Source organism: Malus domestica, chromosome 15, assembly GCF_042453785.1.
Source record: "Malus domestica chromosome 15, GDT2T_hap1".
Lineage (NCBI taxonomy): Eukaryota > Viridiplantae > Streptophyta > Magnoliopsida > Rosales > Rosaceae > Malus > Malus domestica.
In genome coordinates this window covers 32,259,503-32,281,047 of record NC_091675.1, presented here as the reverse complement: position 1 = coordinate 32,281,047, position 21,545 = coordinate 32,259,503, and the positions used below count along the sequence as shown (strand labels likewise).

Sequence of the window (21,545 nt, the reverse complement as noted above, 5' to 3'; positions counted from 1 at the left end):
ATGTAACCGAGTTAATGAAATAGAATAAAATGAAACACTAAGAATGAGTGAGCACATATGGTAAAGTGGGACAAAATAAAGTACAGGGGTAAAGTGAGATTTTGTGTATATAGTACAAGTGCTATAGCTCAAAACAATCCTAATGTAAATATAAAAATAAAAATTTCATAATCGGAACCCTTCAATTTCTTAATCTTCATATTATGATGAAAAAAAGTAGTTCGTTTAGATATCCAAACGTATCAAATAAAGGGACAGTTCATCATTATTATGTTATTTGGTGTATATTTGAACGACTAAAAGATCTTATATTCAAATAATTTTTTGCAAATATGATCTACAAATGAAGATTAAGAAATTGAACAGTTTCAATTTTGAAATTTGTAAGGTGATGATACGTTATTTGCAAGTGAATGAATGAGCCCATTCTCTCTTTTATTTGCCAGTTGAAGAATGAGCTTATCCCAAGAGAATGCAAGTACATTTAATTAGTGTGTTGTGAAGCAGGAAGGGTGCTCATTCTCACATGGATAGTGGTCAAGAAGACCACTGGAAAAGGAAAAGAACATTATTAGCCAAAAACCAAACCGAGGTAAAGAACCGCAGCCTTCCAATCCAGCCATCCTGCAAATACTGGAAAAGGAAACGTATCTAAATTCCGAAGAAACAGGACTTTGTCGTCCCATAACCAAATGCATAGTCGTGTTTGACACAAGTACCATAGTTATCTACATGCATATGCAAAGTTTAATGACAAGCTGCATTATTTATCGGGGGAGGTTTTTTCGACAGTGTAGCAGACAACCCTTCATATATTCTGCAACATTCAGATTAGTTGTTAAGAGAATTTTCCGGTAACGTTTTTCATGTCTCTTTCTCTCTCATTCTTACGCTTAAGGTATCTCAGTAATCTCTCTGATGCTTGAAAATGAGGTATTCTGGGAGCTTGCATCAATTGGAAGAGTTGGCCAACCACAAAAGCAAAATATGTAGTCGGGACCAAGTATCGTATCGTAAAGCTCCTACTAGAGATCTATATACAAGGCACCAACCATGTCCAAACTTGGGATGCAAGTCAGAAATATATTTAATTTGAGAGAGCAGTGAACTAGTAGGTGTCATTTACCTAGTTGAGGTATGATATGATAAATTACTACTGTTGACCCAATTGAGATATGATAAATAGACAAGTTGTTGGTGAGTTTCCTCCTGACTATAATGTCATCATACACTAACACAATAACGAGAGACTGAGCAACTCTTACAAAAAGACAAGTGTCGGAATTAGAAATTTAAAAAATTGAAAGCCTAATCCAATTAGAGCAAGCCATTGGGGCTTGTTTAAGGCTATGAAGATATTTTAAAAAAAAGGCTATGAAGTATTTGTTAGGTTTACAGACATAGATAGACTTATTCGGATCAGGAATAATACTTGCATTTTTCAGTAGGGAAACGCACATATTTCACCCTTTACGTATAAGGTATATTCATTGTATTAATTTTATAAACGGAATCGTTCAATTTCTTAATCTTCATTTGAAGATCATCCTTGCAAAAAAATCATTCGAACCCAACAAATTAAGAGAGGACAAACACTTGGACATATAGCATAACAAAATTCAATTACAATTTTACCCATTTAGAAATTGCTTGGAATGACATTTTGGGTAGCGACACTCAACCAAGTCATCTATAATGTGCCTATCAAAAATATAACATCATTGTAGTTTTATCCCACTTGACCTACGCTAGTCCCACACTACGTGATAGTTGTCTCAATAGTGCAGTGCTACAAAAATTTATCTTCATCATATAGTTATTAGATGCAAAAATAGAAGGAAATAAAATATCTAGATTACCCATGACATTGATATGTGTGTTATAGGTTTGTTATTTCTAATTTTGCTTCTTAATTTATTCGATACAATGATTAGATAGAAAAATAATCGTGGATAGAAAAATTAAAAACGAAATAGTTATCAAACAATCCTTAAATTTGACATTTAAATTCATGTATAAAAATGAAGAGCAGACCATTCGGCTACCTGTTTTGGTCTATGGCAAATCTTGGGTCGTCTTGGTACTGCAAAAGTCTAATGCCCAATAAACAAAATTTCAGCCTACACAACAGGAGAAAGTGAATGATCTAAAAGAGGATATAAAAAAGGGCAGAATTTGGGCTTTTATGGCCGAGGGTCCAAAATGGTTGGGTTAGTTGGGATAAAAGAGACCTGGGCTTCTATGATCCGCCGGAAATTTGCCGGCATTTTGGGGTGCAAATCAAGATGCCCTATACAAACGACGTGAATGACAATATAACAAAAAGCTACCGATACTGTTCTTGTTGGAAAATATTAGGATTTTAGTTTATTTGAATATTTGGTTTTCTGGGCTTAGCCCGTTAACATTAGGGTTTCGGTTTCTTACCTTTTTAGGTTAGGGTTAGTTTATTATAAATAGCATGTTTGTTATTCAGTTTAGTATAAGTTATTCACAATGTAGTCTCTTAGGGTTTTGTAGCCGTTCCGGCATTCTCGGTTGTTTAATAATATTTCTATTATTTTGTTAGTCTCGTTCGTTGCGCACTCTGATATTCAACTTTGTATCAGAGCAGGTTAAATCCTTCTGGAATTAATCTGTTTTGGGGGTTGATGTCGATCTGTTTGTTCAGTATCAAACTATTAGTTTTGTTTTAGTTAGGGTTTTGTTGTTTGAAAACAAAAGTTGAATCTGCCATAACCCCACCGCTACATCTGCACGTGTTCGACTCACCCCACCTTGCCTGCATGACTCACGCCGCTGCATCATGTACCAGACCCGGATCGAACCCACTTGCACCTGCACCCAGATCCCTTGTCGTCGTCTCGCCGCCGCCTGCTTGAATCTTCTGCGCCCACCCACCACCTGCAAATCAACTGTGAACCTCTCCCTCCTTGTTGCGCTGCTACATCCACCTATCCATGAATCAGATTGCTTGTTGCTGTTTGTGTTATCAGTCTAGAAAGAAAACTGAAAAATATTGTTTGCTGCAATCGGTTTCGCCCAGAAGAAAAGAAAAAGAAGGAAAAAGACAAAAAAAAAATTGTTGGAGTTTTTTAGGTCCACACGGGCAAAAGAAAAAATATGGTTTAAGTTTGTTTTTTGGCCCGCGGGAATTGTTGGTTGCCCTGTTTGAGATTGTTTTGGAATTGTGATCACCCAAGTGATAGTATTTGTGTTTGTTTGTTCGTTGCTAGAATTGAGATATGCAAAACTCGTCTATTTATAGACGGGTCGGGTTTTTTTCATACTCTCAACACTAGCTAATTTGAATCAGAATTAGTTTGCCAGTCAAAATCAAGAATCAAGTCAAGAATTAGTTTGCCAGTTAAGTCAAGTCAAGTCAAATTCGCCAGTCAAGTCAAGTTTGCATGTCTACCAGTCCGCCTAACGGAGTCAGTCCACATCTGCTTGTTTGCAAACCCATGTCGTATACCGCCATGAGTTTGATCGGGGGGGGGGGTGTTGGAAAATATTAGGATTTTAGTTTATTTGAATATTTGGTTTTCTGGGCTTAGCTCGTTAACATTAGGGTTTCGGTTTCTTACATTTTTAGGTTAGGGTTAGTTTATTATAAATAACATGTTTGTTATTCAGTTTAGTATAAGTTATTCACAATGTAGTCTCTTAGGGTTTTGTAGCCGTTCCGGCATTCTCGGTTGTTTAATAATATTTCTATTATTTTGTTAGTCTTATTCGTTGCGCACTCTGATATTCAATTGTTCTCTTGAACGAAAAACCATATGTTTACACTAAAAAATCAATCATGGTTCTATTCACTTTACCCTTTATTTTGTCCTTATCGTTAAAACTCAAAGTTTTCAAACCGTTTTTCATTAGTTTTCCTTATAACAATCGAATATCAAATCCACGTTAGTAACACTATATAGACATATTGATAACGAATTTAAACCATGTTATTACTAGTCTATTGCGAACCATATTATTACATGTAAAATTTGCATAAAATACGGAAACATTAATTAAGAAAGAAAACCCCAGTCAAATACATGCTTGAATAGTTGAATAGTTGATACCTGCTCTTTAGTTTTGTATTCGAGGCACGAAACTAGTAAAAACACAAGTAATTTCTTAGTTGATAGCTTTAAAAGAAGGAGGTAGATTGTCTGTCATCCTGTTTGAGTGTCCTTCCCATCCCTTTCTATTTGTGCGGTCATAGTTAAGTCACGTCAATATTTTATATTCTTATTACTTTTTATCTTATTATCTCTATAAAAAAAATTAATATAAAATATTGATATAACTTAATCGTGATCGCATAAAATATGAGGGATGAGAAGGGCACCCAAATTTGAGAGAAGACAATCTGCCTCCTTAAAAGAAATGTATCATTTAAGTATAGCCAAAAGTGAACTGACACACCATTAAAAATTAATATGCTTGGGGGAAAAAAAACAAAAGGAAAAAGAATGGTTGATACCCCATTCATTCAACAGTTAACGCGGAAGAGTCTTTAAACTCTCATTGACTTTCTACAGTGCCAAAAAAGAAAAAGTAAATGCACAAGGAAAAGTAATTTCGAAAGCGAAATTCTTCAAGGAAGCTACGTCCCAACAAGCAAAGTCCCCACCCACAGCCACCATTTCTCTCCATCACAATCCATTCAAACCTCTGTCTGCGGTGGAAACCAACCCTCCAAACAAAACCTTCACCAACTTGTTGCCTTTGACTCTCTCCGATCCTCCCCTTTTCTGGATCATAAGCAATAAAAGGTATGAATTGCTAATCCCCTGTTTTGGATCTCCTCTGTTTTTGCTCTGTTTTGTTTTGTTTCAATGGAGTTTGATCACAGAAATTTCCTAGCACCAACAAATCTGAGTGAGCAATTGGCTTGTTCACTTTCTTGTGATCCACTCTGGAACAAAGGGGGTTATTGTTTTGAATCTTGTTTCAAAACCTGCCCTGCTGTCTGTAAGAATCTTGTAGTCTATGCTGGTAGTCAGCTTGCTCCTCCAATTGTACCAAACCCTCCTACGCCACCATGTACGCCGCCGCCAACCCTGACTGATGAGCGGAAGCAGTTGATTGAAACAAGTATGACTATCACAATTTGTACGATTGGGGCTGCTCTTCTTCTTGCTATTGTTTTCTCAATTGTTAGATTTTACCGCCGCCGCCGCCGCAACAATTCGTCGAGGAGTAGGTCCTTACCGATTTTGTTTGATGCCCAACAAGATTTTATTGATGAAGATCACGGTCCTGTTCTTGATCATCCCATTTGGTACATACAGACTGTTGGTCTCCCACAATCTGTGATTGACTCTATAACTGTCTGCAAGTTTCGAAAAGATGAGGGTTTGATTGAGGGAACGGATTGTTCTGTTTGCTTGAATGAGTTTGAAGAAGATGAGAGTCTTAGGCTTTTGCCGAAGTGCAGTCATGCCTTTCACATCCCTTGTATTGATACCTGGTTGAGATCACATAAGAATTGCCCGCTTTGCCGCGCTCCGATTGTTTATGACACTGGTAGTGCTCAGGTGAGTGTCCCGGAGCCTGTTTCGAGTGGTTCAGGTTCAAGGGATAGCGGTGAGGTGGAGAATTTGGAGGGTGATGGAGGGGCTGAAAGTGTTGGAAGTTGGACTAATGAGGTTGGGGCTGGAGAGGATGGTAATGTTTCTGTAATTCCAATTGAGGGAAGGGCCGCTGAAAGTTCGAGGAAGTTTTTGCGAAATTCCATTGTGCCTGTGGGAAGTTGTGATCCGAGAGCATTCAGTGATTTGACTGACAATCGGCGTGTTACTGAAGAGGATATTCAACCAATGAGGAGATCAGTTTCGATGGATTCAATGTCTGCTTTGAGGATATATCGCGATGTGGCGAAGGTAATTCCTGAAGAAGGAAGTTCGAATTCCCAATCACATGTAAAGAATATGAATTTGGGGAATGTTTCGAAGCATGGCAGTTCAAGTTCGAGCCTAGCCAAACTAATGAGAAGTTCTTCAATTGGGTTTTCTCTGCAGATGGGGTCAATATCAATGAAAAAGCCCTTTGCATCTGGCAGGAAGCTTTTTTCATCCAAACATGGAAGGAGTCTTAGCTCAATCCTACCCTTATGAAGATTTGGGCACCTCTGGGCACCCTTTATAATGTCTCAAGCTTTTAAGTCAGTTTCTAGCAAAATCAAGAAATCAATGGCCTTCTAAACGGCCTTTGCGCCATTCCTACATGAGAAAAACCAAGTTGGTATGGTGATACGTCAATACAAAGGAAAGCCGTTGTACATTGAAATAAGGGTTCTGGTACTGAAATTTCAAGTTTTTTAGGCTCTCAAAGGTAAGAAAATAAAAAGAACATATGGACTGCAACAAGTGTGGTCTTATGTTATGGCTTCCGATGGTGATTTTTCTTTTGTTGTTAAAGTACATGTCTTCAACGCAGAATGCGTGAAATCTTCAAGACAAGATATACTTTTTACTACCAAATTTGTCGTAATTTCAACTTTGAATTCTCTCTCTCTCTTTTGCTGCATTAATTCCTCGAGCTTGCTTTTGCAATGCTTCTGCATACTTTGGCAAAGTCATTTCATAGCATTATGTATGTAGATATGCTTAGGGAAGTCCATTTCTCATATTTGTTTTTAAAGTTGATATCGATCGATTGAAATTTGAGGAAGCTGAATCTGTTAATGACGCTTGAGGCGATTATCTGCCATGTATACCGCGTAAAATTCTGTGAGGATTGTTATGGTTTTTAAACTGGTAAGTTGCTGGCATACATAACTGCAAGTGCACATGAACTCATTGTTTACAGCTTAAGCAGTGAGAAATTTTTGTTTTTTCATCATCCTGAGCCTCAAATCTCGTTCCCCTGTTTCCTCCATCTCATTCGGTCCTTTCCCCTATACCATCATCATCACTTGGCTCCATTTTCTTTCCACCAATCCTCTTTCGGTCCTTAAGTTATTAAAAGGTTATGGACTATTTGGAATATTGGAATGAATACACTTTTTAATGAGTAATTCATCTTTGTTGCAGTCCTAAATTAGTTAGTTGTGATTGTTTAAATCGTTGTAGGATTCTATATATATTTTAGATAGTTTTCTAGTTGTAGTGTATTACTTGAAAGGCAACGATTCTCCTTTCCTTACTACTATAAATAAAAGCATAATTGGGTGAGAAATCAACACCACATAATCACTAAATTCTGTCTTCTCTCTATCTACTGTTGGCCTCCTCCCTCTCTTTTCCCTCAATAAAATATGCCTACAACACGTTATTAGCACGCTCTTGACACTGCGCAAAAAAGAGTTTAATCATCTTCACTTTAGGGGAGTATTATGTTTTAATCATTTTTATTTTGATTTATTTATTATTTTATTGAGTTGATCTATTTGCTATTAATTCAATTACTTGTTCTTTCAATGTCTATGTTGGACGTAATACAAAGCATTGGAGATAAAATTCCAGATTTTGGGGACAGACCTTCTACAACTAGCATTTAAAGGCTTTCAGCTTTTGTTCGTATAATCTTACTAAAAAAGGAGCCATTTTCATTGTTACTATGCTTGCTATTAAAATTAGGTATGCCTATCTAGGATTGGATCGTGGTACCAGTCCTGTTTTCATCCAATCTAGGTTCTTCAAAAACATGAAATCGATATTTTATACCCTGATCATATAAGAACATTCATCATGATGCATGAACTCTCAATTTATCTATGCTTTATATATTGTCTTATACCGCATATATTGTTCAATATATATCATGTTCATGCATTCGCAATATTTTATTATGTTATTTTTGCTATGCAAAAATTGTATTTTAATCTGCTTTTGGATATTGCTACGGTGAATTGTGTGAGTACAAAAAAAAAAAAAAAACAAATAGAAGCAAATTAAGATTTTTTTGTCAAAACCCTAATTGCATGAAGCCGTTGCACCAAGTCGTTCCTGTCGCGTTGCTCTAGAACGACGCCGTTCGGCTTCAGGTTTTAAAGCCAAATTCCTTGGGCTTGCTATGCGCGGATCTCACGCCCAATGTTTAGGCTAGCTCTTGCTCCACCTCGCACCCATCTCTTGTTCGGGTGCACTGTTCACGGCCCACGCCTATTTTTTAGACTTTCCAATTGTTTAGCTCGCAGCCATACCACTAAGGTAGATAATTTTTTACACGATCCGTTAACTCGACACAAAATAACGGTTTTCGCATCAACCTATTAATGAGTTGGGTTTTTCTCGGGTAACCTATTAACGTGTTAGGTCGCTATGGGATCACCCATTAAAAACTCAATAGGATATTGTTTGCCAGACCTAGACATTAAACATGACAATTTATTGCATGACCCATTAACACGATATGAAATGACATGACTCGTTAACGAATCGGGTCGTTATGGGTCATCTGTTAAGAACCCTTTATCTTAACGGGCTTGATCTTAACGAGTATGAAATGAAAATGACACGAACACGACCAGTTTCCCAGGCCTACATACAACCCACTATGGGCCAAACATCTATATTTTCTTGCTTCCACGACCAACTCCTGTTTGGTCATGATCTATTGAATTAATCTAGTGATCCGTAGTTCATTACTTTGAATTTTTTTTTTACCCACATCCCACTTTTGTGATTTAATGATTCAATATTTTTTATTTTTTTATTTGAACAATTGACATCCTTTTGTAGTCTCAAAGCCACTCACAATGGGTCCTTAAAGCTACTCACATTTCGTAGTCTCAAAGCTACTCACATTTGAACAGTTGACATCCATTGAAGCCAACAATGGCGTGAATAGAGTTGAATAAGTCTCAGCCATGATCTTCATTTGAACACTTATGCTTGAAGCATTATAAAGGGAAGTACCTTGCTAAAGACGATTTCATGGCTCTGTAGCTCACTCTACAAACAGTTCACTCATATGACCTTGTCTAAAGCAAAACATGATTGAAACCCTTATGTCCATGAATAGGTACAATTATGAAGTTTATAGAATTCGATCGAATTTTGACTAGAGAAGATTTTTCTCGTCCTTCCATGTTTTTACCTTGATCCTGAAGCAACATTGTAGAGAGTAAGTTTACCAAATAAATGAGTTTGATTTGTGTATGTGACTAGTTTGTAGAAATGAAGACAAGTATCCCTATTACTCCTTTTCATCTTTACTAATTTATTTCTGCTCTTTTAAGCACCCCAGGAGTAGGCTTGGCATTCATGTCGTGTTTTATGTGTTTGTGTTATTTTTGTGTCATACCTAATATCATAACAGGTCATGTCGTGTAACACCCGTTAAAATAAACGGGTAAAATGACCCGACCCGATAATATTAACGGGTAATATGATCCGACCTGTTACCTGTTAAGAAAAATATATTTTAAACCAATAAATAATCAATTGAAAAACATAATACTAAATAAATATATACATATCATATTATCACGTTCAAAACATAAAAACACACTTGTTTTTCAAGTATTACATATTTACATACCAAAAATAAGAGCATAATAAAAAAATCATTAGAACATTACAAAATATCAAATGTTCAAAAGATTTGCAAAATTAAGGGAGTTATGTTTCAAGGTTTGGAACCTTGAACATTTTCTTACAATCAAATCCTTCAATTTTCATCAATCATCATGGGAAATGGTATTAAAACTTTGGCTTGATATATTGCCTTCAAGAGTTATATTGATGATGTTTTCAATGAGACTTTCCACATTAACACTCTTCCACATAAACTAAGCATAGAAAAACCAAACATTATAAACCATTCAAATTATGAGTACCAAAAATAATTATGAAAAGAATAAAACAATAGTACTATATTATAGAAAATATATGTTACCTCCTTTTCATGAGGGTTTGGAGGGTTTTAAAAATCTAAACGATAATGTAAGTGTAACCACTGTCTATTCGTGGAGGAATGATGAATCACTAGTGTTTATATATTTTTTCACATTTATCATACTTGTAGGCATGTCTTCTTGCCTCTACTAATACTATACTAGTTGATTTTAATTTTGGACAACAACATGTTAAGTACAATTTATTCTAGTAATAATAATAAGAAACTCTCATAATAAAAATAAATAAATGAATAAAACTTAATTTTTCAACCAAAACCCAATGAAATTATCAGTTTAACCTTCTAATTAAAATATAACATGAATAAGAATATGGAGCATAAATATAATTTCACACTCTCACATGTAATCCTTACCTACATGTAATCATAATATATCTCTAATTAAAAAATAAAAATAAAAATAAAAATTCCCACTCTCACATTCTTTATCATTCTCTTCCTCTCTTCTTCTATTTCAAAAACAAAAATAAAAAATTTTCTCACATATTTTGTGTGTGCCTATATGCTAGTATTTTACTATTTTATAAGAAAAATTAATAAAAAATGCTTGAAAACTTTGAGTTTTAACAATAAAGACAAAATAAAGAGTAAAGTGAATAGTACTAGGATTTATTTTTTAGTGTAAAAATATGGTTTTTCTGTTAAAGTTAACAGTATTGTGAGCTTTTCGTTAAAATTTCCTATTTTATAATAATTTTGTTAGTAATTAAACTTTAAAATTATTAAAATAATTTTTTTCTTAACGAGTCGAAACGGATTACTCATATCACATGTTACCTGCGTGTATATCCATTAAGAAAACTCATCCACCAAACTCCCCGAAAGTTTTTTCAGAATACAAAGTCCGACAAACCTCACGCCAATTTGCAAAACAATCTCAAAATTCCCAAGAAACTGAAATCAATTCATAAATCCTTCTATTCAATCCATCTTCTCATTTTATTTAAAGGAAAACTAATGAAAAAAGTTTGAAAACTTTGAGTTTTAACGATAAAGACAAAATAAAAGGTAAAGTGAATAGTACAAAGATTGACTTTTTAGTGTAAAAATATAGTTTTTCGTTAAAATGAACAGTACAAAGAGTTTTTCGTTAAAATTTTCTTTATTTAACTTTATTTATTTATTTTTCTCGTGACTGATGAGCCGTTTGATTGGGAGCTTGGATTATTTATTTATTTATTTTGCTGCAACAACAACTGGGTTCCCCAATCCCACATCAACAGGGACTGGTTGCCTTCTCCTCGATCGGGCTGTTTGTTCAATCATTTCTGCAAATCAACAACTGGGTTTTCCAGTCCGACCTCACCCGGGACTGTAAGTATTAACAACTGGATTTTCTTGACGATGACAAATCTAACATTTATTTTTAACAAAATCTATCTTTTGACAGAAATACAAAAAGGCATTTAATATAAAATTAAATCGTAATTAAATGAAATGAGACATGACAAGCAATAACAAAAATGCTACATTTCTTTTCCTAAATCCAGCCAATTACAAAGAACCGAACCCCCATCACGATTCACATTTTCCGAAACAAAATCTCCAAGCAAAACCACCCTTTTCATGTGGACTCTTTAGGTACCCTTTTGAGACGTTTCCACTCTTTGACATTATTCTTTTCTTTCTGAATTATCCTGACGGCTTTTGCTTTGTCTGGACTATGAACTAGTTTAATTAATTCAATATAAGGGGCATGCAATCTAGTGATATTTGTACTTGCCTACAAGGTTGAGTTTGGTATATTATTTGGGTGATAAGGAAGCAAGTACTAAGATTCTCCATGGTGGTTTTGGGGGGTTTGAATATAAACCATCATGCCTTGATAGTGGTTCACCTTTCGTTGCAGATGGGTTGTATATTTTGGTTTTCTGGATGCTTTTGAGGCCAGCATTCTTGATGGAACTTGTTCTTACCAAATGGGTATGCGCATTTCTACTGTGCTGTTGGCTCTTCGTTTCTGGAGTGTACTCAGGTGAATTCCAATGCCATTAATTTCTTGAATTGTTTGGTTGGCTAGTTTTTGATAAAGGCACAATCTTGAAAAAATATTTTTAAAATGTGATTATCTAATTCTGTTTTTCTTTTGTAATTGTTACGTGTTCTGTTTATTGGTCCAAGTGGAGGGATTGCGTGGGGACTCTAAAGTGAGAGGGGTGAACTTGGGAGGGTGGTTGGTTGTGGAAGGTTGGATTAAGCCTTCACTTTTTGATGACATTCCCAATGAAGACATGCTGGTGAGTTTCTTTTTTCCAGAGCTTTTGCTTAATTATATTTTTATTTTTGGGTTTTTCTTTTTGCTATTCGAGCGATACATTACACTAAATTAATCTAAACTACGGGGAGAGGGTTTGAACTTGAGTGCAACTTGGGGTTTTCTTATCGATGCAGTTGACCCATTTGTCGATAACATGTAGGATGGAACACAGGTACAGCTAAAGTCAGTCACCTTGGAGAAGTACGTCTCTGCTGAAAATGGTGGAGGGATGAATGTCTCAGTTGATAGAGATATTGCATCTTCATGGGAAACCTTTAGGGTACACTCTATTCAAATAGTTCATGCCTGTAATCTGTTGGTTGTTAGCTTATATGTGGGAAATCTCAAGTATTTTCTAACTAAACGTATTGGTTAAGCCCCTTATCCACTGTAATGGAGGGACAGACTAAAATCATTACTATTGTTTAGATTATAATTTCTCTAAGGAGGGGGAAGTAATTATATATATATTATAAGAATGCGTTTGTTGAGAAATTGGACTCAATAAAATCGCGGACCTTGTTACTATTTTTCTGTTCTGCTTCAGTTATGGAGAGTTTCTGAGTCAGAATTTCAGTTTCGCACCTTGCAAGGACAGTTTCTAACATGTGATGGAGAAGGTTGCTTTTTTTCTGCAACTGCAGAACCACCTCCAACACTAGGAACCTTTTACATTGAAAGAAATAACAATGGTAGAGTTCACATCAGAACAATAAATGGCACATATTTGCAGGTTTGTTTACTTGAGATATTTGCCTTTATGCTGTGTAAAGAATGAAAATAACCCAGCTCTTTATGTTTAGAGTGAATAATTGTGTGTTCGTATGCTCTTCGTCCTACTACCATTCATCTAAGAGCGTGTTTAAACATCCTTGACTCCTTCCCTTTGGTGGATTAGATGTCAACCTTAAACTTTTCATCATGAAATATGTTTCCATTGGGAAATCATTCATATTTTGGGATTGTTTATTTTCTGATTGAACATTTTGTGAAAGTTGAGATGTCACTGAATGGAGGATGTTTTGCTGAATTTTCAATAAAACCTAAGGCTTGAATCAAGGTAGACTCTTATGCTCCATTTATTTGAAGAAATGAGTCGAAGTAGAAAAAAAATCTTCTGAAGGTGACCTGGTTCCAAGGAATATTGAAGTGTTTGGTTTTGCATGAAAATTCCATGAATTTAGTGAAAGCCCCAAAGTTAAGCAATTATAGTTCATGTCAGTCTTTAAAATCTGTGAAGATTTGAAGTGTTTTCCACAATCTGACACCCAAGGGAATGCAATAATTAGGAAAGTTGGATAACTTCTATACTTCGTCGACCTATTGGTATCGCCAATTAGAATGGGCTCTTCCGATGTTGATTTTGCTGAAGAGTTATGAACGTTGAATCTATGTTTATTTGCATGTCCGCTGCCTCCTCATAGACTGTCTAAGAATCCAAATTAAAACATTGTTTCCTCTAGGCTACACTGCAAACTCAGCTAACGGCAGACTATCCGGGGAAGCCAGGATGGGAAGATAATGCAGCCACATTTGAGATTACAATTGTTGCTAATACCTTGCATGGAGATTACCAGCTTACAAATGGATATGGATACAGTAAGGCCAAAGATATTCTTAAGGTAACTCTTCGCTACTCTCCATTGGCTGTTGCAATGGATGTTTTACACACGTATTTTATTTTATTCGATACTCAACGTTATAGTTTTCAGATTAGAACAACTAATTACTGTAGCTTTCTTGTCTGTTTGTTTATTTGATCTTTGGATCTTTTTAAAATGTAGAGGCATAGAAACAGTTTCATCACTGTAGGAGATTTCAGTTTTCTGTATAGACATGGAATAAATACTGTGCGGATTCCTGTTGGCTGGTGGATTGCTTATGATCCTGATCCTCCTGCACCATTTATCGGTGGAACTTTGGAAGCTCTAGATAATGCATTCTCGTGGGCACAGTAGGTCTTTCTTTCACCTAATTCTCTTCAGATAAAAGTTAAAACTCCACATTTGGTTCTGGCGTCATACATTAGAACTGTGCTGCAGAGCCTATAATATTAAGTGCATAATTGATCTTCACGCGGCTCCTGGATCCCAGAACGGGATGGAACATAGTGCTAGTAGAGATGGTTCGACAGACTGGCCTAATCCTGATCACATTTCACAGACACTGCACGTTATAGATTTCCTAGCTTCCAGGTATGTCCTTAATGTATTTTTGAATTGCTACGTTGTAGATCCAGCTATAGATTTTACACACTTGCATATGCCATCTTTCCTTTTTGGCACCTGTGGTGTATCTGCTACATGAAATTGAGGGCAGGGATGCGAAACGCTGATTTTTTTTTTTCTTTTTCGTTTGCAGGTATGCAAGGCATCCTGCTTTGCTGGGAATAGAGCTTTTAAATGAACCATCTGCAGCCGCAGTTCCATTGGATACTTTAGTTTCGTATTACAAACAAGGCTATCAAATTGTTCGGAAATACTCATCAGCCGCTTACGTAATAGTTTGCCAAAGAATTGGCAATGCGGACCCATTGGAACTTTATCAGGCTAACATAGGCTCACATCATCTAGTGGTGGATTTGCACTATTACAATCTTTTTGATAATTTCTTTGTTAATATGAGTGCTGTGGACAATATGCAATTCATATACAAGAGCAGGGAAGCTCAATTACAGGCCCTCAACAGTGCAAACGGTCCACTTGTTCTTATCGGTAAGGCAAGACCTCCTTTCTCCTTTCTCCCTTCTCCTGAAAAACGATTTTTTACTTCAAGGTCTTGTTCTGTCATGAAATCGGAGCCAAATTTTCTCATTTTCTTGTACAAAAATTCGGCTTCTGTAGGTTTCAAGTGGTTGAGTTATATTAATTGGTAAAAAATTGGATTTGTTTGCAGGAGAGTGGGTGAATGAATGGAACGTGACAAATGGCTCTCAGACAGATTATCAAGACTTTGGGAGGGTTCAGTTAGAGGTTTATAATTTGGCTTCCTTCGGATGGGCATACTGGACACTGAAAAACGACAGACCACACTGGGATTTTGAATGGAACATCAAGAACAATTATCTCCAGTTGGGTAATTTTCTTGGACTCATGTAATCATTGCTATAACAACTGATACGTAAGTAAGTCGTACTCAATTTGGTCTCTGATTACATCAACCATGTCAGTAACAGAATGTTATTAATATTTATGCAGGTAATTCGCCCAAAAACTGGAATGTTAACAGTCTAGTGTTGCTTGGATCAGCATATGTATCATTCTATCTGCATAATATATTGTGAAATATCATACCTGAGATGCATCATGGCTCAGCAACCGGAGAGGATATCCGTTTGCAGGTTTTTATTCTTCTTTCTTGCTCAACAACGATGGCATTTATATCGTTCCATATTGTTTTGCAAATTTGCTGAGTCGAATAACAAAATTGTGGAAAAAAGAGTATCTACAGAAAATGTCAATGAATTTGTAACAGCTTTGAGGCTATATGTATTACATCCTATGCAAAAATATATAGGAATTTTTTTTGTCCTAATTCCTCTTTTCTCACACTATTATGCAACGAATGAATGTCAGCTGAACTCATTCTATTAGTTAAAGCCAGCTTTTGTAAACCATAATATATAGTCTCTTGACCACCTGGCCGACGAAAATATATCCTACAAAAAGCACCACCAAAAATCCAAAGTATGATAGCGGAAGCTCAACGAATCCCATCACATCCCCAATTGGTGTGAAAGGAATAGCAATTCCGATGGCGGAAATCAGAACCGTGGAACAAAGCACAGGCCATGAGGCAATCTCCTGAATGAATGGAATTTTCTCTGTCCGGATCAAGTGGATGATCAGAGTCTGCATCAGAAGCCCTTCGATGAACCAAGCAGAATGGAAGAACACAATGTCATCCAGACTGTCAGCCTTATAATAGAACCAAAGGAACATAAGTGTGCTTACGTCAAAGAGAGTACACACAGGACCATTCCACAGAATGAACATCGGTAAGCCTTTCTTCGACCATTTTTGTGGGACATTTACATAATCTTCTTCCATTTTGTCCCATGGGATTGCGATCTGCCCAACACTATACAAGAAGTTCTGCGTAAGAAGCTGTCGTGGAGTCAATGGTTCATACTTGAGACACAAGGTTGCTATGAGAATTGAGAGAACGCTTCCTAGATTGGCAATTACTGACATTTTTATGTACTTCATTGTGTTCCCAAAAGTAAGTCGACCATGCTCAACTCCAGCGGTGAGGACATTGAGGTCCTTCTCCAGTAATATAATGTCAGCAAAGTCTTTTGCAACTGATACTCCTGAATCAACTGATATACCAACATTGGCTGCATCCAGTGCAAGCGAGTCATTGACTCCATCTCCTAAGAAGCCAACAGTGTGGTTTCCAACTGTCTGCAGGGACTGCACAACTCGGAGTTTCTGTGTTGGGGTGAGTCGAGCTAGTACAGTTGCTCTTTTAACCGTCTCATGAAAGGAATCTTGGTCGAGTAACTCAAGCTCTGGCCCTGTAACTACATGGGTGGTTCTGATACCAACTTCTTTGCATACTCTAATTGATAGGGCGAGCGAGTCACCTGTCAAGACCTTTGCTTTCACTCCCTTCTCAGCCAACCGCCACAGAGCTTGCTTTGCTGAGTCCTTGGGTGGGTCAAAGAATGTTATGAGGCCGAGGAAAACCATGTCTGATTCAAAAGTTTCATCATCATCTCTGCATTGATAATTCGTTTCCTGCATTGTGACAAAAATTGTGAGGTTAGTAAACATTGTAAATGTACAATTGAGCACAACTTATTTTCTTTTTGGTGTAACATTTTCACATTTCTGTTCTAGTTCATTAATCCGTAGTTGCTTGTTTATTATTTTCCAGGCAAATGTATATCATACAATATATGAAAGAAGTAGTTCCAAATTCAGTATAAAAAACTATGAAACGTACCAAAATTTTGAAAGAAATAAATAGATGCAATTGAATACAAAAAAGTGCAGAAATTGAGCAAGAAAGAATTCTAGACGCACTGTTCCCAGCCTCTTTATTGCCACCCCAATAACTCTGAGTCCCTCATAGCTAATTTCTTCTGTCAGATTTAAAATCCTCTGATAGTGTTCTGTAGAGAAAGTTATATTCGTTTCCCCGTCAACATCCTCTATAAAAGAACAAACTTTCATCACTTCTTCCAGAGCTCCTTTTGTCACCACAATTCTGTCGGAAATGTGGTGGCTTCTGTCTTCTGCCTCTCTCTCCATGATAATAGCTACTCTTCTTCTTATGAAATCAAAAGGAATCTCATCTATTTTCTTCCATTTCGAAGGCTGGAACTTGTATCCATTGGTATATACATGTGCCAAAATTGCATCGTCAAGGGGATACTTCTGGTCGGTCTTGAAATAGGAGTTGAGGAAAGCAAACTGTAAAACCTTTTCCTTCTGTAACCCCCAGCTGTCCAGATGATTAACCATTATTGCACGGTTCATGGTGAGCGTACCGGTCTTGTCAATGCATAAGATATCCCTGCAACAAACAGAACACAGAAAATGACTACTAAACTACGAAAGTTCAAGTGAAACACTTCGATGATAAGAAATTACAGTTACATTGCCTGCTGCAATTCTAAGATATACGTTCACATGCACGCACACACCCATTTGATTGATACTTACATAGATCCCATGTCCCGTATCGCAGTTAAGCTTTTGATTATGCATCTGTCTTTGGCCATAGCAAGTGCTCCTTTCGCGAGACTTGTGTTAACAATGAGAGGAAGCATTTGAGGAGTGAGTGCACTTGCCACTGAGACTCCGAAAAGGATGCTCTCAGTCAGATCATGAGATGTAGTGTAGTCAGTTACAACTATGATGGTGACTACTACAAGCATAACAGCAACCAGAACGTAAGATATTTTGCGGACACCATCCTCAAATTCATTTGGTGGTTTCTTCTTTCCTATGTTTGAAAACATGGTGCTCATGTACGTCTTGGATCCGGTGGACACCACTAGACCAGCTCCACCGCCCGATACTACATTTGTTCCCTGAATTATTTACACAAGGAATTACGTCAATTTGCGAGGTTCAACTTCAACCTTGATGTTACATATACGCTACCAAAATTTCGAGCATGGTTAGAGCAAAATGACAGCTACTACTGTACCCACCATGAAGCAAATATTCCGTAAATCTAGCAATGGAGTGCTCGAATCTTCTCTGATATCAGCTGTTTTCTCAGTTGTCCAGGACTCTCCTGTTAATGAGGACTGACTGTTCAAGAAGCATATTTGAGTGATCATTTAACCTAAAAGTTGTCTGTACTGATGGGAAGAATGACATAAAACAATTCACAAATCTCATTTTTACGACAGCAAGCATTAGAGGCGCTATACCTTACAACAAGGTGTTTCGTAGACAGAAGCCTCACATCACCAGGAAAGAGGTCTCCAGGTTCGAAAATGACAATGTCGCCAGGAACGACATCTCTTTGATCAATTTGTACAACTAATTCGGTCTGAACAACTCTACCTGCACATCTTTGAACTTTGACCGGGCACCTTACGAATTCTGAGAGTTTCATGGCCGCTTTTGAACTGCCATATTCCTGAAAGAAGCATGGAAAACTAGTCTTAGTCATATGCTTGATATAGAAAGCTATGGCGCATATTTGATCGAAGGAATTAAGCAAGGATTACCTGATAGAATCGAAGGGAGACACTTATGAAGACCAAAACAAGCATGATACATCCATTCGGGCTATCACTGGTTATGTACGAGATTACAGACAAGACGATCAATATGATATTAAAAGGATGAAAGAAAGCATTCCACAAAATACGCCACCAGCTCAGAAAAGAATAATCCACAGGGACATTCGGGCCATTTTCCTTCAATCTCCGCTCAGCTTCAGTAAAGCTCAATCCTGAAGAGAAGCAAAAGTCCGTTGCTGGTATAAGATTTCGAGGAGCAAAGCAATATGTTGTTTCAAGAATCATCCTGAGAGAATTTGAAACCGGACACACTTTGGGGTGAACACCCATCCGAACAAGTAGGGTCGATAGTTTAGCATTTAGGCCAAATTTGCTCCCATTTCGAGTCAAGAGACAGATAAATAAACTCATCCCGTTGCACTGATCGGGGGAGTAATGTTCAACTTATAAAATTTACATTAGCCTTATTCTTATGAATTGGTCAAATACTGCAAAATGCACCGAGTACGTAAATCCTCGAATTCATCAGAGAAATTTCCTATATCTTGGCATTTTATCAATCATTTTAAATGCTACCAACTTCCTCATATTTTCTTTCAGATCGCAAATAAAATAACCATGTAAATTTATAAATTACATAACGTCTTCAATCATTTTCTTGTACACACACTTGCGTCTATAAGAAAAACAAATCATAGATTTCCCATTTCCTTGTAACTTTGATTACTAAAGAACATAGAAGATAAGGTGCGTAATTAAGGACACTTACCCCTTTCAGTGGATCGAACATACTCGAAAACCAAATCCTTGTCGGACTGCGCCAAGGCGTATAACCAAGAGTAGAGCTTCTCCTCTGCCTCAGTCCTTGATCCCCCATCAATTTTTCCTGCACATTCCACACAAACAACAAAATCCCACATCAGAAACAGCCCAAGTACCCAATCATGAATTCATTTCCAAATTAAAACATTAAAGAAGCAAGCAATTCCAACCCACCTCCAGACATAAGCCTGCGAAGTAGTCGAAAGAGCTTGTTGGGGACACCATCTTTCGGCGTTTCAGAGTTGTTTACGAGGTTTTCGCGAATCGGGTTGTAGTAAGGAAGGTTGTGATTATTTGAACTGAAAATGCTAGGGGTTTTGAACCATCTCATATTATCAGATTAAGCAGCGGCTGTTGGGAATGCCAAAGAGACATCAAATGTACGACTGGCGACGACAAGTGTGGAGAAGAAGTTTGCATTTTTATTGGAAAGTAAATGTTTGAAGATTGGATCTTTGAAGAGAAGGTAGAGAAGATAAACAATTAAAATTTGTGCCTTTTTGTTTAACTATTTTGGTGGAATTTGAGCTGAAATTTGAGGTGCTTTTGCTTCTTGTGTGGGATTCTTTTGGAGTTTCTCTCTCTAGGACCATAAGGCTGAGGACTCTCCCTCTCAAACTTCAGCTACCAGACTTCCAGATGACGGTTAGGTTGGTTATATAAGTTTGCTGAGGAGTTGCTGACTCTCTCAATTCTCAAAGTCGTCGCAGTAGGATTAATATAAAATTTAAAAGTGAATAATACAAAAAAGCCCCCCCATCATTTTTAGAGGTTTTTAAATTAATTTTTTTTTTAAACGACGATATTTACGCTAGGGTTACGGAGATCTAAGTCTAAGCTGCATGCAATGACTTGTAATAACGTGGTATCAACTCGCTATCTACGAGGGTTAAATTTAAGATATACAACTTACAAGTAATAAGGAATATTATTAAATTGTAGTACTACTATCGTCTTTTAACCCATACTGACATCATCAATTTAAATATTTGCATGAGACGTGCGATGACGTTTTCTTGATTTCAATAATAATTGGCTTTGCAACTGAGCAATTTAGTGGTATTTTTGTCAACTTATACATAGCAAATTTTAGGTTCTTACTCTTTTTAGATGGCAAGTTTGATAGCAAAATTACTATAGCCATCTCATTGTGTGACTTATTCAAATTGGAGTGCTAATAACAATTTTCAAATAAAAATAAAAATAATTGTTGGAACCAAATTCGCACCTCTATGAGTAGTGGTTGAGCACAAATTCGAGCAACTTGCAACACAGTGAAAGAACTGTGAGCAAGCCCAAGGCCGGAGAAATCAAGTGTTTAGATTGTGTTACCCTAGATGAACCCTAGATAAGTGTATTTATATCGTGGGGAGATAAACCATTTTAGGATATAATCCTCATTCTAAGTCAGGAGAATCATAGAGGATATCTAAGAGTAGATATTGCATCATTTTAGGAGTTGTGATTACTTGCGGCGCACGTCAATTCCTAGATTGGGAACTTCAAGATTTATAGGATCTGAGTGTGTCCATATCCGTATCAGATGCCTCTTGCAGAACAAAAATGGTCATCCAACAAAGTCACTAGGACTCCGTCTAGTGCCCTGGAGTAGAGTAATTGTGGCATTGCTACTTCTTCTGATACAGGTCCACTCGGAGTTGGTAAGTCCATGACCGGACTTTTAAGGTAACTGTATTCAGATCAGACTTACTCCTACTTTGAAAAATCATGGTCCCATAATTGCCCTTAACTATCCATCTAAGAGGCAACCTGTTCCCTTTGAGGATGGATTGTTATCCAAAGACCATGCCTCTCGGAATAAGCTGGAATACGTATCGTTTGGTTTTCAAATTCTTGTAAACGATGCAACTTTTGACTTTGAAGTGGCGGTGT

General features: G+C 36.9%; 3 protein-coding genes across 6 annotated transcripts; 2 read left to right on the top strand and 1 right to left on the bottom strand.

Moving 5' to 3' along the window:
• Positions 1-4,408: 4,408 nt before the first annotated feature.
• LOC103401610 (RING-H2 finger protein ATL54-like) lies at positions 4,409-6,482 on the top strand. Its single transcript, XM_017323365.3, has one exon. It carries the CDS (start codon positions 4,836-4,838, stop codon positions 6,114-6,116), a length of 1,281 nt encoding a protein of 426 aa, XP_017178854.3. The 5' UTR covers positions 4,409-4,835; the 3' UTR covers positions 6,117-6,482.
• Positions 6,483-11,030: 4,548 nt separating this feature from the next.
• Positions 11,031-15,655, top strand: LOC103401612 (probable glucan 1,3-beta-glucosidase A). 4 transcript variants are annotated; one of them, XM_008340325.4, is made up of 11 exons: positions 11,031-11,178; positions 11,714-11,839; positions 11,986-12,101; positions 12,282-12,401; positions 12,669-12,854; positions 13,585-13,743; positions 13,906-14,075; positions 14,164-14,316; positions 14,483-14,835; positions 15,017-15,196; positions 15,319-15,655. In XM_008340325.4, exons 2-11 carry the CDS (start codon positions 11,740-11,742, stop codon positions 15,402-15,404), a joined length of 1,623 nt encoding a protein of 540 aa, XP_008338547.3. In that variant the 5' UTR covers positions 11,031-11,178; positions 11,714-11,739; the 3' UTR covers positions 15,405-15,655. The 4 variants fall into 4 exon arrangements, with proteins under 4 accessions (XP_008338547.3, XP_028949472.2, XP_017178686.3 ...); XM_017323197.3 differs by lacking the exon at positions 11,031-11,178 and adding an exon at positions 11,323-11,445; XM_029093639.2 differs by lacking the exons at positions 11,031-11,178; positions 12,669-12,854 and adding an exon at positions 11,309-11,445.
• On the bottom strand, positions 15,567-20,283 carry LOC103401611 (uncharacterized). Its single transcript, XM_008340324.4, has 8 exons — positions 19,827-20,283; positions 19,600-19,716; positions 18,816-19,042; positions 18,513-18,724; positions 18,288-18,390; positions 17,794-18,164; positions 17,152-17,644; positions 15,567-16,863 (listed from the first exon to the last, which is right to left on the bottom strand). Exons 1-8 carry the CDS (start codon positions 19,981-19,983, stop codon positions 15,715-15,717), a joined length of 2,829 nt encoding a protein of 942 aa, XP_008338546.3. The 5' UTR covers positions 19,984-20,283; the 3' UTR covers positions 15,567-15,714.
• Positions 20,284-21,545: the final 1,262 nt, after the last annotated feature.

Excerpts from the sequence above, each read along its gene's own strand:
- LOC103401610 (XM_017323365.3), top strand. The coding sequence starts at position 4,836 with ATGGAGTTTGATCACAGAAATTTCCTAGCACCAACAAATCTGAGTGAG.
- LOC103401612 (XM_008340325.4), top strand. The coding sequence starts at position 11,740 with ATGCTTTTGAGGCCAGCATTCTTGATGGAACTTGTTCTTACCAAATGG. Across the intron at positions 14,317-14,482 it reads ATAGATTTCCTAGCTTCCAG|GTATGCAAGGCATCCTGCTT; the intron begins GTATGTCCTTAA and ends TTTCGTTTGCAG. Across the intron at positions 15,197-15,318 it reads GAACAATTATCTCCAGTTGG|GTAATTCGCCCAAAAACTGG; the intron begins GTAATTTTCTTG and ends ATATTTATGCAG.
- LOC103401611 (XM_008340324.4), bottom strand. The coding sequence starts at position 19,983 with ATGAGATGGTTCAAAACCCCTAGCATTTTCAGTTCAAATAATCACAAC. Across the intron at positions 19,043-19,599 it reads TGTTCGATCCACTGAAAGGG|GATTGAGCTTTACTGAAGCT; the intron begins GTAAGTGTCCTT and ends GCTTCTCTTCAG. Across the intron at positions 18,725-18,815 it reads TCTCCCTTCGATTCTATCAG|GAATATGGCAGTTCAAAAGC; the intron begins GTAATCCTTGCT and ends TGCTTCTTTCAG.